This window comes from Rhineura floridana, chromosome 1 (assembly GCF_030035675.1).
Source record: "Rhineura floridana isolate rRhiFlo1 chromosome 1, rRhiFlo1.hap2, whole genome shotgun sequence".
Lineage (NCBI taxonomy): Eukaryota > Metazoa > Chordata > Lepidosauria > Squamata > Rhineuridae > Rhineura > Rhineura floridana.
Window position 1 is genome coordinate 245,965,613 of NC_084480.1, and position 17,101 is coordinate 245,982,713.

At 39.5% G+C, this 17,101-nt stretch overlaps 1 protein-coding gene across 4 annotated transcripts in view; it reads left to right on the forward strand.

Moving 5' to 3' along the window:
• The window catches only part of RBBP8 (RB binding protein 8, endonuclease), a 74,843-nt gene that overhangs the window by 28,408 nt on the left and 29,334 nt on the right, over positions 1–17,101 (forward strand). For 3 of the 4 annotated variants that reach the window (XM_061596895.1, XM_061596886.1, XM_061596879.1), the window contains exons 4-8: positions 4,132–4,227; positions 6,501–6,613; positions 8,799–8,874; positions 9,949–10,106; positions 14,668–14,778. In XM_061596895.1, coding sequence (XP_061452879.1) covers positions 4,132–4,227; positions 6,501–6,613; positions 8,799–8,874; positions 9,949–10,106; positions 14,668–14,778 — 554 coding nt within the window. The remainder of the gene's footprint in view (positions 1–4,131; positions 4,228–6,500; positions 6,614–8,798; positions 8,875–9,948; positions 10,107–14,667; positions 14,779–17,101) is intronic. The other variant, XM_061596905.1, reaches the window with a different exon arrangement.

The window sequence follows — 17,101 nt, forward strand, 5'->3', positions numbered from 1 at the left end:
CAGTACAACACCCCTGTAGGGTTTCCTTTGTTTCATGTGTGGGTAAGAAACAATGTTTTGTCTAAGCCTCCCCCCCTTGATTGTTCATAGCTGAGCTGCAAGCTCACATCCTTAAGCTACAGCAGCTTCTGAAGGAAGTTTGGAAAACTATTACATATTCCAGTTAATTTTGAAAATAGTTGTAGCTTTATTTAGTGTCAATGCTTGACTGTGCGAGCATTTAAAAGGAGGTACCACACCAGTTACTATTATGAGTTAGTGTGCCTTCAATATTATCCTCCCATAATTGCAGTTATTGTTAGTAAAATTCCTTCTCCCATTAGTTAATTTCTGTCAGATTCAGTCACTGGCAACAAAACAAAACAGCCTTGAGCTACTTGGAGCGTGGACCTGCAGAGAGATAAATGGAGTGCACAAGAGGATTCTGCATTCCTCCTGCACACCCCTTTATTGTTAAATTCTGACCTACCATCTTACTCCTTTTCTATGATTGCGCCAGTTGTTGTTGTTATGTGCCTCCAAGTCGATTACGACTTATGGCAACCCTATGAATCAGCGACCTCCAAGAGCATCTTTCATGAACTACCCTGTTCAGATCTTGTCAGTTCAGGTCTGTGGCTTCCTTTATGGAATCAATCCATTTCTTGTTTGGCCTTCCTCTTTTTCTACATCCTTCTGATTTTCCCAGCATTATTAAATTTTCCAGTGAATCATGTCTTCTCATTATGTGTCCAAAGTATGATAACCTCAGTTTCATCATTTTAGCTTCTAGTGATAGTTCTGGTTTAATTTGTTCTAATACCCAATTATTGGTCTTTTTTGCAGTCTATAGTATCTGCAAAGCTCTCCTCCACCACCACATTTCAAATGAGTTGATTTTTCTCTTACCCGCTTTTTTCACTATCCAACTTTCACATCCATACATAGAGATTGGAAATACCATGGTCTGAATGATCCTGATTTTAGTGTTCAGTGATACATCTTTGCATTTGAGGACCTTTTCTAGTTCTCTCACAGCTGCCCTCCCCAGTCCTAGCCTCTTCTGATTTCTTGACTATTGTCTCCATTTTGGTTAATGACTGTGCCAAGGTATTGATAATCCTTGACAAGTTCAATGTCCTCATTGTCAACTGTAAAGTTACATAAATTTTCTGTTGTCATTACTCTAGTCTTCTTGACATTCAGTTGTAGTCCTGCTTTTGTGCTTTCCTCTTTAACCTTCATCAGCATTTGTTTCAAATCATTACTGGTTTCTGCTAGTAGTATGGTATTGTCTGCATATATTAAATTATTGATTTTTCTCCCTCCAGTTTTCACACCTCTTTCATCTTGGTCCAATCCTGCTTTCCGTATGATATGTTCTGCGTATAGATTAAATAAATAGGGTGATAAAATACACCCCTGTCTCACACCCTTTCCGATTGAGAACCAATCGGTTTCTCCATATTCTGTCCTTACAGTAGCCTCTTGTGCACAGTATAGGTTGTGCATCAGGACAATCAGATGCTGTGGCACCCCATTTCTTTTAAAGCATTCCATGGCTTTTCATGACCTACACAGTCAAAGACTTTGCTGTAATCTATAAAGCACAGGGTGATTTTCTTCTGAAATTCCTTGGTCTGTTCCATTATCCAACATATGGTTGCGATATGATCTCTGGTGCCTCTTCCCTTTCTAAATCCAGCTTGGATATCTGGCATTTCTTGCTCCATATATAATAAGAGCCTTTGTTGTAGAATCTTGAGCATTACTTTACTTGCATGGGGTATTAAGGCAATAGTTCAATAATTACTGCAATCCCTGGGATGCTCTTTCTTTGGAATTGGGATGTATATGGAACGTTCCAGTCTGTGGGCCATTGTTTCGTTTTCCATATTTCTTGACAGATTTTTGTCAAAATTTGGACAGATTCAGTCTCAGCTTGTAGCAACTCTATTGGTATGCCATCTATTCCTGGTGATTTGTTTCTTCCAAGTATTTTAAGAGGACCTCACATTCTAAAATTTCTGATTCTTCATCATACGGTTCCTCCATGAATGAATCTGTTATCCTGGCATCTCTTTTATAGAGTTCTTCAGTGTATTGCTTCCATCTTCCTTTTATTTCATCTCAGTACGTCAGTGTGTCCCCCTGTTGATTATTCAACATCCCTACTCTTGGTTTAAATTTCCCTTTAATTTCTCTAATCTTTTGGAACAGGGCTCTTGTTCTACCCTTTTTGTTGTCTTCTATTTCTATACAGTAACTATTGTAATAGTTCTCTTTGTCCCTACGTACTAGTCGCTGTATTGTTGCATTTAGGGTTCTGACTGTGTTTTTATCTCGTTTTGCTTTCCTTCTCTCTTTAACCCTTTTAAGAGTTTCTTCAGTCATCCATTGAGGTCTTTCTCTCTTTTTAACTAGAGGTATTGTCTTTTTGCATTCTTCCCTGATAACTTCTCTGACTTCATTCCATAATTCTTCTGGTTCTCTGTCAACTAAGTTTAAAGTCTCAAACCTGTTCCTTATTTGATCTTTATATGCTTCTGGGATGTTATTTAAATTGTATGTTGGCATTATGATTGCTTTGCTGGTCTTCTTTAGCTTTAGTCTGATTTTCGATACGACCAGTTCATGATTTGTACCGCAGTCTGCTCCTGGTCTTGTTTTCACAGAAAGTATGGAACTTCTCCATCTTCTGCTACCTATTATATAATCAATTTGATTCCTGTATTGACCATTTGGTGATGTCCACATGTACAGTCGTCTTTTCGGTTGCTCAAAAAATGTGTTTGCAAGAAACAAATTATTGGCTTCACAGAATTCAACAAGTCCTGCTTCATTTCTGTATCCTAGACCCCATTTCCCCACAATTCCTAATTCTTCTCTGTTCCCTACTTTTGCATTCCAATCCCCCATGATTATCAGCACATCTTGTTTTGGTGTGTGATCAATTTCTTCCTGTTCTTCTGTGTAAAATCTCTCCAATTCCTCTTGTTCTGCGTTTGCCGTCAGAGCATAGACTTGGATGATGGTTATGTTAATAGGCTTCCCGTGTAATTTCATTGATATCACTCGCTCAGACCTTGTGTTGTAGCTCCTAATTGCTCTTGCTACATCACTTCTCACTATTAAAGCAACCCCATTTCTTCTTAATTTCTCATTTCCTGCATAAAATATTTTGTAGTTGCCTGATTGAAAATGTCCCATTCCCATCCATTTTAGTTCTCTCACACCAAGTATTGTAATGTTGATGTGTTCCATTTCTTGCTTGACAATTTCTAACTTTCCCTGGTTCATGCTTCTCACATTCCATGTTCCAATTGTGTGCGCCGTACAACTCCGGACTCTCCTTTCGCATCTGTGCGCATCCGCCTTTGGGCTTCCCGTCGGCTTTGACCCAGCTGCGTCATTAGTCACAGCGCTACTTGTACTTGTCCTTTGTTCTTCCCCAGTAGCTCGGTGAGTGCCTTCTGACCTGGGGGTCTCATCTTCCAGCACTATCTCGTGTTGCATTTTGGATACTCTGTTCATAGGGTTTTCGTGGTAAGAGATATTCAGAGGTGGCTTACCATTGCCTTCCTCTGAGTTTGGATGCATCTTAGTCTGGTGTTTCAGCTTTGACCATTCTGCCTTGGGTGCCCCTGCTAGGAGTCTAGCCTCTTGGTCTAGACTCCTGACGGCATTGCTCTCAGCTTCTTCAACACTCTCAGACCCCCTCACCATGTTAAGGTGTGCATCCTAGAGGGGGGATTGGGCCAGTTCCCTGTGTAAAATGTGCATTGGTGCCACTATTGCGTTTAGTTTGGTCAGACTATATTGCATAGTTTCTCACCATGTTCTCCCTATACAGCCAATCTTAGGATCTAACTGCTGCATAATATATTAAATGTGTAATGTGCGGCATCAGTGGATTTTTTTAAAAAATGCTGGGTCCCTGATTTTCACTGGTATCGTGATAGTTGTTTTCTAAGGGTAATGGGGGAGTGTTAACTATGTAACTCATGTGTATTGCACTGGAGATGACTCCTTTTGTTTATTAGCAGTTTGTTAGAACAGCTTTCTTTGTTCACTTTGAGTTCCTAAGATTTCTGGTCAATGAAAATACGTCTATCGTGTGGACAATCAAAATGAATTTCCACTTGTGTTTAGGGATGCAGAGAGGCTTGAAGAGTTCTACGCCAAAAACCAACAGCTTAGAGAGCAACAAAAATCACTGCATGAAACTATTACAGTTTTAGAAGATCGGTAAGTGGAAATTATGTCTTTTTGATGGTAAGGTTTAACCACAAGTTTTCTTTAGTCTCAATGTGTTGTGTTTAAAGGGATAGTATGAAGCATGGAGTATCAGGGTATTTTTAAATCCACTATCCGCATTTTTAATGAACTTAAATTTGTTTTATATGCAAGATAAAAAATAAGCTTGGTTTAAATGAAAATAATTAATAAGAGCCTAAAGCTCATGAGAAATGAGAGGCAGGAGAAGCTATACGCAGTAACTAGCATGCATAATGTCTTCCTGGACAGATCAGATCATTCATAATCCCTCACACTTCCTGGCAAGGAAGTTCTGGTTTCATATATGCACATATCTTAGAAAAAGAGTTGTGTTCAGTCCTTTGGGGAAAACTTTTAAACAAACATTTCTGGATTGCTTTTGTTTTTGCTGTCCCAGAGAAACCAAGGAAAGAAAGACTTAAGTTAAATTCAAATGTTCACTAACGCAAAGTGTTGGGTTCCATTGAAATCTCCCCATTACTCTGTCCTGAAGCTCATCTCATCCCATCTTAACCTCGAAGGCCCTGGCTATTAGGACTTAGTTTATTGTTTGCTGCTTGTATACAAAACTCAGTAATAAACAGTAGTTTTTTTCATTCAGTTTATATTCTGGCCTTCCAGACCAGGACTGCACTGTTAAATGGAAGAGGTGATCATTGACTCCCTCTCTGATTTGAGTTTCCTAACAAGGTAGAAGTCTTATGATTTGTATTGAACATCTGTTGTCAAAGATGTGCAAGTATATTCAGTCAGTGGTATGAAGCATGTAACCTTGCACGAGGAGTGTGAAGAAATATGTTCAAATAGATGTATTCTAACTTGATAATCTGGAACAATGTTTTTGTTCTGCAGGGTAAGGGAGGTTTAATATTTTTTGATCGGCAACAGCTTTTTGACAGCAAAATCACAATTCTGCTTGTTTGCCATGCATCAAAAAAGATGCTGCTCATAAATACTATGTAAGAAGGATGATTGATATCCAACATTTTAAAATTCAAGATGATCAATGTACTAAAACTTCAAGCTGCAATCCTGAACACACCCACTAAAGAGTAATTTTCATTGGACATAATAGGACTTACATTGAGTAAATATGCATTGCTCTGTCATTTGGATTCTGAAATGACAGAATCCAAATTAGACATGCTATATTGTGTCCTCTAAGTGCAAAGCTTTTGGCATTTCCCCCCAAATATTTAGTAAATATTTTTGGCTACATGTATATTTGTTTCTGTGGTGGTTTCAGCGCAGTGACACAGTGGCTCATGGGATCTGATGTAAATTTATTTTTATTTGCGATATTTCTACACTGCAATAACAAATGTTCTCTCTTTGGTTAACAGTAAGGTTGAAACCATAAAAGTGAAACACCAGCCACAATATAAAACTAAAATAAAGGCCATTCTACAAGTGGGATGTCATCACCAAAAGGATCCTCTCTCTGGTAGCCACTTGTGATACCTCTTTTGACAGGGCCAAACAGCAAAGGGCATTTGATGATAACTGTGGGATCTTTTTAGGTGTATATAGGAGGAGGCAAGCCTTCAGGTAACCTGACCCCACACTATTTAGGACTTTAAAAGTTAATTCCAACCTTGTGCGGCATCTTATGGATCCAACTGTACAGCTAGGTTTTTGGGTGCCATATTCACTGAAGCCCTTTTCATATGCAGTGCATCACTGTAATTTCAAAAAAAAAACACAGTTGCTGCTCTTGGGGCACACAGTGCTGTATCCCCCTTATTTATAAAGCCACTGCATTCCACTGTGCCGCTGTGAAGTGAATTAAAAAGCAGAAGGGTATTCAGTCATGTGCCTGTCTTTATCACAAAGGTGGGAAGTGAGCGGTGCTTGAAAAGTTAATTGTTTAAAAAAGAGAGAGGGTGGCAAGCTTTTTATCTCCAGTATCCTAACTCCAGAACTGATATGCCATACTGGATGAGATAAAGGTTAAGTTATCAAACTGTGTTCAGGTACAGTACTGTACAGATTCTTCAGAGAAGAATTAAAGACATGACATGTGGTGGGGAAATGATTTTTTTTATCAAGTAATCAGAAATCTTATGTATGATTACTTGGAAGTAAGTCCCACTGTGTTCAATAGACCTTAGGTTTACTGCCTTAATGTCATTTGATTACAAATATGTAAATTTTGTCATAAACTCTGTGAAGTGCTTGAGTTATCTAGAATATTAAAATTTATTATGCTGATCTAACATATATTTATCTTCCAATTTCCATAGGTTAAGAGCAGGATTATGTGATCGTTGTGCAGTCACCGAAGAGCATATGAAGAAGAAACAGCAGGAATTTGAAAATATCCGGCAACAGAACCTTAAGCTGATCACAGAACTGAGTGAGTTTTATCTTCCTTGAGTCATTACATAATTTTTGTGACACCTTTGCATGTGGTCTGTTACTAAACTCATTTGAGTCACTATTATTTTTTAATTTTAGTCAGTTTATTTATATTTATATACTATATTTAGAATGCTCATTGTTTCTGATGAACCGTTAATCCTCCAAACAGTCATAAGGCTCCATTGACCTTAACTGAACTTACTTCTGAGTAAACATGTAGGAGTGCACCATTAGCCTATTACATTTTGAATGACTAGTGGAACAGTGCTTGCTTTTAGAATTGCTAATGTAAAATAAAATATATAACAGCTTTTTGGGTGTTTTTGGAATGTCAGGGACTTCCACAAAGAGTGAGAGAATTTGGGTGAGGTTGAATTGTACTCATTGGATTTTGCTCACACATTCTGCTTTCACATATCCTGCCAAACCATGGCTGCATCAACATGTCCTGCCAACCATGGTTTGTTTTTTACATCCTAACTTATGTAAGCTTAAATCTACAGTTAGCATGGGGCCACAAAATCAGGATATCAAATCACAATTTGAAGCTCACTTGGAAAATTCAGCTTATATCAACCGTTGTCTGCCATTGCATCTGAATTCAGAAGCTAATGTCAGACCATGTCAACGGAAGCAGAGCTGCACTATGGAGATAGGAATTGCTCTGCCTCAAGAACCTGCTGCACTGGAAACCGTAGTGAGTTTATGAATTTTAGTTCTGAACAGATAGAAAACAATAGGAGATAAGTATCTTTAAATGATTGTTTATTGTATGTTTGGAAGCTCAAACAGTGTTGTGAGTCCTGAACTATGGTGAATATAATGTTGGCGTGTGTGGAAATTGCGTGACCGGTGCGTTACAGGTGAGAGCAAGTCGGCCAGAAATCCAAGCACAGTCAGTTTAACTAGGTTTAAGAGTCCTTTACTTTGGACATTAAGGCATACAAGCATACAATCAGTTTCACTTTCCCTCACGAACAAGACACCTACTAACAAGAACGTTTTCCTCCACAAAGCTGCTTCCCCCCCACTTCGCTGGCACAACTGCCCAGCCTTTATCTCCCTTGGTTGCCTTGGCACCAGCAGGTGCTGGCTTTGAGCCCTGCCAAGGCTCTGCAAGGCTCTGCAAGCAGCTTAACCCCTGCTTTGCTCTGCCTTGCTTCAGGCTTGATGGAAACACCAGTGATAGTCATGCCTATGGGTCAACATATAAACCATGGTTTGCCATGATGTCTGAATTGAGCCAGAGTCTTTATTGCTATATGTGTGTGAAGATTCCATCCCAAACACAGATTAGATTTGATTTATGACTGGCTTGCAGGGCAGAGGGGAAGGAGGAGAATCTTGTCTGTGTTTGACTTGACTTGCTTGGTCTTCTGGTGGTGTTTGCTCTGTTAGCACCATTATGCAATGTTTCTGCTTTCCAGCTCTGACACATTGTGAGGTTGATTGTTTGAGCTGTGGGGGAGTGGAGTGTGTTGGAGTGTGTTGTCCTCCCATTAATCGGATATTGAACTATACGGCATGTGGTTTCATTATAATTTTACTGCTTTACCTTTAATGAGATTGTGCTGCTTTACTTACAGAGTAGTGAAGAGTTCTTCTAAATCTTAGAGATACTGCCTTAATGCCTTTTCTAATAAGGTCAATGAAATGAGCACTCAGTTCAGGGGCCTTCCAAAGGGAATAAAAGCTCCTGCATATAAACTATTATTTGACTGGTTCTTGTGAAGGGAGTATCACAACCTTGTCTTCTGATCTACTGGTCAAGGAGAGGAGAGGAATGAAGGCCCATCTTGGCAAACATCAAAGAGTAAAATCAGGGGGACCAGTACATTTATTAAATGCCATTTTTTTTACATCAGCAGTCTTGATTCTCACTGTGAAGAAATGTTTTCATGTGATGAAAAAGTAAATTAGTAAGTAATTTGTTACTTGTTTTTGCAGTTAATGAATGTGATACAAATTGAGCCTGATACAAATAAGTTACAAATTGCTTTGTTAAGCATTCTGTTAGTGACTTGACTAGAACCATTTGTTTAGAATGAAAACAAAAGGTATCAGAGTACAAGTTTATGCAAGTGATATTTAGTCATCTAATGGATTTGTTAAAAAGACTGATGAAGAAATAAAATATAACTGGAAATTGCCATGTTGTTTCATTTTATTACATATTTCAGTGAATGAAAGAAACAATTTGCAGGATGAAAATAAAAGGATTTCTGAGCAGCTTCAGAAGATGCAGCAGAAGATAGAGTAAGTATAGTTCCTATTGGATGTAGGCAAAAAGATGTAGGCAGAGTTTTTACCGTGAACATAATTATAACAACTAAACCACTGCAAATCTGATAAATCCTTCAGCAGTTCAGTACAACATGAGAAACTCCCTTTCTTGAGAGGGGAAGGATTTCTCATGGAGTATTGCTAAAATGGATCCAGGAGAAGCTCCAAATCCCAGTACTTAAAAAAAAAAAGTTTCCATCTCTATTCCAGTCCAGCACTTTGGGAAAAAAAAAGTCTCCAACTCAATTTCTGGCCAGTGTGGGGCGGGCATCTCATGTCATGCTGGTCCAAACCCCGGGCCAATATGGAAGACTCTTCCCCCTCTCTACAATGTTCTCTAGCATCTGTAGTGGACTGGTGGGAAGACAAAATGCAAAAGGCGTGATCTGTGGCAACTACAAATTATGTTTGGCTGGTAAGCCAAGCCAAAATTTGTAGAACCCTTATGATAAATAAAGCTTTGGAAATTACCCTATTGTCATTTTTAGCTATTTTCTTACAGTCCCACTGACTCCTAATCATTTATCAGTTACGTTTTCACTTCTAATGTCTTAGCCATCCATCATGGCTTCAGTCTGCCATATATTTTTTGTTCTGTCCACCACTTTTCTTTTTATCAATATCACCTACCAGGTTTCCTCCTTCCAAATGGCACTCACTCTCTCCTGAATTTAGAAAGACTATTCCTTTTTTCAACTTCACTGCTGTCTTCTCTTAAGCCTACCTTCCCAAACATTCCCAGTTAGCCTCTTAATGCACCCTTGACAGATATTCTCCTTTCTGTGCTTTTACTTCTTTGACAATGCTTTTTCATCTCTCCTTTCCTACAGCTCAAACCTAGAAGACCCCATTTTCTCCTTAAGTCTCTGTGCTCCAACCCTACCTCTCCCCTAGTTTCTTCACCACCCACAGGAAGGAGCAAACAAATGAGCCAGGAGTATTTGATCTCAGGCTCTCCTTGAACCTGTAGGATAAAAACTCTTACCACTTCAGGCTGAAGGTTGTAGTACTTAGGTTTCACATTGATTTTGTTTGTTTTCTTCTTAGGGAGCAAGAGCAATACATGGAAGAGCTTATTCCAGATTCACCAGTTCAGTCGCTTTCACTTTCAATGGTTAATCGAATGCGCCGAAAACGGGAGAATAGACATGTCCGGTACACAGAACAAAAGTGTACAAATATGGAACAGACAGGACCACCACATAGTAGGCTTTTAAAAAAATCTCTTTTCCTCTAAAATGGTTGGGAATAATAACAATTTCAAGGAGGATAGAGTGTAGTCATTAAGTTATTAGTACTCTCTCTTGGCCTGTGAAAACAACTTTTTCTTCTAAACCTCATTGTCAGTGCTAGAAAACAGCAATTTTAAATGTTTGTAGGTTTAAGTAAATATAACATCTATATAATCTGTACCCTTTATACAATATGAAAATGTACAGTTTAGAATCCTTCCTTCTTAGGAAACAGGTTCTGAATTTTTGTAGCAGTGCTTCTTTTCTGAACCGTCTCAGACTACCACCTAATGGACAACAGAAGTATTTCAGCCATGCCATATCCACATATATGAAGCAAGTTACTTTAGAATGGACACGGCACAAACTGAAATACTTCTGTTTGGAATGGATAAATGAGTAATATAGAATGAATGAATGAATTTATTTCGGTCATGGACCAGCCAATGAGTAATATAGATGATAGATTAATATGCAAAAAACTTTTAGTAATTTCTTTGTGTATAGTGCTGCTGCTTAAAATTATTTTATTCTCCATCTAAAATATGGAATGTTGCTTTATATAAAAAAAAGTATGTGTAAATATACAAATGCACTTTAAGAGATAACAATGGGTTGTTTGAAGCCACCACCTGGTGAGTTGGTGGATGAGGTGAGATTTGAACCAGTGACTTCCTTGCTCATACTAGTCAACTATTGAAATGGTCTCAAACCATCTCTTTCTTCTGAATGCACTGGATTGAAAGTTCTTACATATTCCCCTAGTCCTTACCTACACAGACAACTTATATGACAAATGTGGTCACCTGAGCTTCCACAGTCTTTGCCAGCAGTTAGGTCTATCTAGGCAAACTAAGGTCGGAGGTCCCACCAAAGAACATCTAAATTTTAGGGATATCTCAGGAAAAATGGCAGTTCAACAGCAGGTTATTTTATAAATCTTATAATATTTATTTATTCTTTATACATTCATTTCATACATACAAGTACATGTGTATCTGGATTCAACCAGTAAATTAGAATCATATAGGTTAGGGAAAAGTCCTGACTAGTTACAAGCACATAATGGCATACATAATGCTTACAGTAGCCTTAGACAGTAGCTCTCTTATATAGTCTAGTTCAGGATTATCTGTTAGGCTTATATATCAGTATACATCGTAGTATACAGTTAATGTATCTTAAAGTATAATGTTCTATTAATTTATACATTATAAAGACACTCTGATGGAAAATTTACATATATTAAACATTGGGCCAGCCCACAACACTATGTTACTTCAGTTTCCAGTCAAACTCCCATCAAAGCATCAGGAGTCTTGAAGCGCACAGGGAAAGGATCAGAGCATCAGATATTTCAAAAGTGAAACCAAGGTTATAGCCTGGATCCAAATATTAACTACTGAAAAGGAAGAAGGGTAATTTCATCAATCCGCCTCCTGTGGGATTAATTTGCATTGGCTTCCTGAGTCATGACTGTTCCAGTCATGACAAAGAAGCAAAGTTTCTAGATATTCTAAATGACTATTCCGTAGACCAGTTGGTCATGGAACCGACCAGAGGGATGGCAACCCTGGACTTAATCCTCAGTGGGGACCGGGACCTGGTGCGAGATGTAAGTGTTGTTGAACCGATTGGGAGCAGTGACCGCAGTGCTATTAAATTAAACATACATGTAACTGGCCAATTGCCAAGAAAATCCAACACGGTCACATTTGACTTCAAAAGAGGAAACTTCACAAAAATGAGGGGATTGGTAAAAAGAAAGCTGAAAAACAAAGTCCAGAGGGTCACATCACTCAAAAATGCTTGGAAGTTGTTTAAAAACACTATATTAGAAGCTCAACTGGAGTGCATACCGCAGATCAGAAAAGGTACCGCCAGAGCCAAGAAGATGCCAGCATGGTTAATGAGCAAAGTCAAGGAAGCTCTTAGAGGCAAAAAGTCTTCCTTCAAAAAATGGAAGTCTTGTCCAAATGAAGAAAATAAAAAAGAACACAAACTCTGGCAAAAGAAATGCAAGAAGACAATAAGGGATGCTAAAAAAGAATTTGAGGAGCACATTGCTAAGAACATAAAAACCAACAACAAAAAATTCTATAAATACATTCAAAGCAGGAGACCATCTAGGGAGACAATTGGACCCTTGGATGATAAGGGAGTCAAAGGTGTACTAAAGAACGATAAGGAGATTGCAGAGAAGCTAAATGAATTCTTTGCATCTGTCTTCACAGTGGAAGATATAGGGCAGATCCTTGAACCTGAACTAACATTTGCAGGAAGGGATTCTGAGGAACTGAGACAAATAGTGGTAACGAGAGAGGAAGTTCTAAGCTTAATGGACAATATAAAAACTGAGAAATCACCGGGCCCGGATGGCATCCACCCGAGAGTTCTCAAAGAACTCAAATGTGAAATTGCTGATCTGCTAACTAAAATATGTAACTTGTCCCTTGGGTCCTCCTCCGTGCCTGAGGACTGGAAAGTGGCAAATGTAACGCCAATCTTCAAAAAGGGATCCAGAGGGGATCCCGGAAATTACAGGCCAGTTAGCTTAACTTCTGTCCCTGGAAAACTGGTAGAAAGTATGATTAAAGCTAGATTAACTAAGCACATAGAAGAACAAGCCTTGCTGAAGCAGAGCCAGCATGGCTTCTGCAAGGGAAAGTCCTGTCTCAGTAACCTATTAGAATTCTTTGAGAGTGTCAACAAGCATATAGATAGAGGTGATCCAGTGGACATAGTGTACTTAGACTTTCAAAAAGCGTTTGACAAGGTACCTCACCAAAGGCTTCTGAGGAAGCTTAGCAGTCATGGAATAAGAGGAGAGGTCCTCTTGTGGATAAGGAATTGGTTAAGAAGCAGAAAGCAGAGAGTAGGAATCAACGGACAGTTCTCCCAATGGAGGGCTGTAGAAAGTGGAGTCCCTCAAGGATCGGTATTGGGACCTGTACTTTTCAACTTGTTCATTAATGACCTAGAATTAGGAGTGAGCAGTGAAGTGGCCAAGTTTGCTGATGACACTAAATTGTTCAGGGTTGTTAAAACAAGAAGGGATTGTGAAGAGCTCCAAAAAGACCTCTCCAAACTGAGTGAATGGGCGGAAAAATGGCAAATGCAATTCAATATAAACAAGTGTAAAATTATGCATATTGGAGCAAAAAATCTGAATTTCACATATACGCTCATGGGGTCTGAACTGGCGGTGACCGACCAGGAGAGAGACCTCGGGGTTGTAGTGGACAGCACGATGAAAATGTCGACCCAGTGTGCGGCAGCTGTGAAAAAGGCAAATTCCATGCTAGCGATAATTAGGAAAGGTATTGAAAATAAAACAGCCGATATCATAATGCCATTGTATAAATCTATGGTGCGGCCGCATTTGGAATACTGTGTACAGTTCTGGTTGCCTCATCTCAAAAAGGATATTATAGAGTTAGAAAAGGTTCAGAAGAGGGCAACCAGAATGATCAAGGGGATGGAGTGACTCCCTTACGAGGAAAGGTTGCAGCATTTGGGGCTTTTTAGTTTAGAGAAAAGGCGGGTCAGAGGAGACATGATAGAAGTGTATAAAATTATGCATGGCATTGAGAAAGTGGATAGAGAAAAGTTATTCTCCCTCTCTCATAATACTAGAACTCGTGGACATTGAAAGAAGCTGAATGTTGGAAGATTCAGGACAGACAAAAGGAAGTACTTCTTTACTCAGCGCATAGTTAAACTATGGAATTTGCTCCCACAAGATGCAGTAATGGCCACCAGCTTGTATGGCTTTAAAAGAAGTTAGACAAATTCATGGAGGACAGGGCTATCAATGGCTACTAGCCATGATGGCTGTGCTCTGCCACCCTAGTCAGAGGCAGCATGCTTCTGAAAACCAGTTGCCGGAAGCCTCAGGAGGGGAGAGTGTTGTTGCACTCGGGTCCTGCTTGCGGGCTTCCCCCAGGCACCTGGTTGGCCACTGTGAGAACAGGATGCTGGACTAGATGGGCCACTGGCCTGATCCAGCAGGCTCTTCTTATGCTTTTATGTTCTTATTAAAAGAACTGTGTGGAAGGAGTTGCCTTGCTCTCCTGCCCTAGGCATTGTCACTTGCTGTGCTCCTGAATCTTTCTGGGGTGGGCGGGGGCGGGGAGTACTTCTGGGCAGGGACAAGACAGAGAGAATCACCACTAACATCAGTGAGGAGTTGCTGTTCTCAACAGCCAGAATCTGTAGAGACAAAACTATAAACCTTCTTGGGTGTAGTTTGGTCACTACCCTCTCACCTATTGGGGCAAATGAATTAACTCATTTTATTATATAACAGCATTATAAGAACCATAGTGCTTGAGCCTGCTTTTCCCTCTTCCCTTCCCTTCCTTTTTCCTTGTGTCTTTTGAGATTAAGAGCCCTAAATCAGGGACCATCTTAGTACTGATTTTTGTAAGCAGCCCTGAGCGCCTTTTTGGCTAAAGGGCAAGGTAAAGTGCCGTAAACAAATGCTATCTAGAGACGCTGTATCTGATTATGACTGTTATTTTTCTCTTTCTAGAGCTTGGGAAGATCCCGCTGTCATCCATTCAAAGGCATGTTCATTCTGAAGAAGAAATATTGGTGGCAGATACCTGTGATCCACAGCTGACCCCAGTATCACGTAACTCTAGCAAGTTTTGCCATTATATATTTAATTTGATAATAGTGGAAAGGAGTACAGTCAGATGTATTTGGTAATCACTCTGTGCTATGAAGAGATTTTCCTGTCTGGGTTTTTTCGCCAGTTTAAAAAAAGAAGAAGCAAAACTCCATTGCTGAATTGCTTTCTGGAGTGATGAGAGGGTCACTGAAGCAATTGCTTTTACAACTTCTTTGTATAGATCAACTGTTCTTAGGTTTTTATTTGATAATGAACTCTACAGATTGTTAAAGGAGTTTTCCAACTGTGAAATATAGGAAGTATGTTATTTCCTGCACAATGTTTCAGCTTTTCTTTTTACAAAACAATCATATTCCATCATCAAATAGTTAGAATCAAGTAGGTGGTTCAAAGCAATTGACTGACTTGCATATTTATAGTACTGAACTAGAAATTATTAATGAACAGAGTATATTTAGTGAACTGCAGAACCATATGCCATTGTAAAAGTTGCTAAACTGCAGAAGCTTTAACAAGATTTTTCTTTGTTAACAACTTTATCTGCTGCTCAGTATTTTTATAACCAATGTGCCACATGTTCTTCCATTCAGCAGTTTTTTTCTTGAGGATGAGAGAGGTTCTGACATAAAACTATTAAAATATGGACCTACCCAGAACATGTAATAAAAAGGTCTTGCAATGCTTCTTATGGGTTTTCAGGCTTTTGAAACTTGAGGGAACCATACTTGGTTACATTTCTCTTTGACACTCAGATGGAAAAATTGGCATACCTACAGCATAGTAATGAAAGCACCCTCTTTGTTAAAACTTCGTATTGAAAAGTATAAATAAGATATTTTTGTTCATGCAAGGATTCTGGAAGTGAATCTTTTAGACATCCACTTGATAGTTAATGTTTATCGGTTGGAGCCAAAGAAATGCTGGCAGAAAGGGGCAGATAGACAGTGATTTTCCCACCTCCTCCTTCCCTTGGATGTCCCCCAACCCCTTAAAAAACCTCTCCCAAGGTGTGGCGTAGTGGTTAGAGTGTTGGACTATGACCTGGGAGGCCAGGGTTGGAATCCCCACACAGCCATGAAGCTCACTGGGTGACCTTGGACCAGTCACTCAGCCTCAGAGGAAGGCAATGTTAGAACCACCTCTGAATATCACTTACCATGAAAATCCTATTCATAGGGTCGCCATAACTTGGAATAGATTTGAAGGCAGTCCATTTTTCATAGTTCAGAGGACTGTACTGATGGGGGAGGGCTGTGATGCGGAAGGCTGAGCCTTGGGGAATCACCAACAGTCAAAACGCACCTCTGCTCCTTTTATAGTAATTTCTTCTTTATTCTCGGCCCACTCTACTCAGCTGGGTTTCATGACTTTCAGAATGGGGGGAGGGGTTTCAGGAGACTGGCAGGAAAGTTACCTTCTGCCTATGCCTTTCTGCCACCATTTCTCCAGTGGGTACAAGAACTTAGTAGGTGTTCAATAAGTATTAAGACAAAACTTGAACCAGCAGCCTACAAAAGTTCAAAGCTTCCTCTTTAAAACATGTAATGCTCATAGTTTTGAATGACTAATTGAAGTGAATCTGGATATATAATGGACTTATGAAATACAGAATACAAAATCAGAAACAAGTGTACACACACACACCCTCAAACCTGCACAGTCACCAGATGCAACCGACAAAAACAATATCAATAGCCAAATAAAATGTCTAAAATTTCTTCCCAGTTGTCGATGTTCATGTCATTTTTTTAGATTCACTTTAAGAACATCTTTAAACCTCTTTTGCTGTCCACCGATGTTCCGTTTTCCATCTTTAAGTTGGGAGTAAAGTAGCTGCTTTGGAAGATGGTGATTAGGCATTCGAACAACATGGCCGGTCCAGCGAAGTTGACGTTGAAGGATCATTGTTTCAACATTAGTAGTCTTTGCTTCTTCCAAAACGCTAACATTAGTCCGTCTGTCTTCCCAAGTAATTTGCAGAATTTTCCGGAGGCAGCGTTGGTGGAATCTTTCAAGAACTTGGGAGTGGTGTTTATAAATGGTCCAGGTTTCACAGGCATACAGTGAGGTCGGTAGTACAATGGCTTTGTAAATAAGCATTTTGGTCTCCCTGCGAATATCCTGATCTTCGTATGCTTCATTCAGGAGAATGCGGCACTCGCAGAGCTCAGACAATGTTGAATTTCAGCATCAATGTCAGCTTTTACAGAGAGATGGCTGCCGAGATAGGGGAAGTGATCAATGTTCTCCAACGTCACACCATTCAGCTGGATCGATGGTGCTACAGAGAGACTAGTTCACATCTGTTGATGAAGCACTTTGGTTTTTTTAA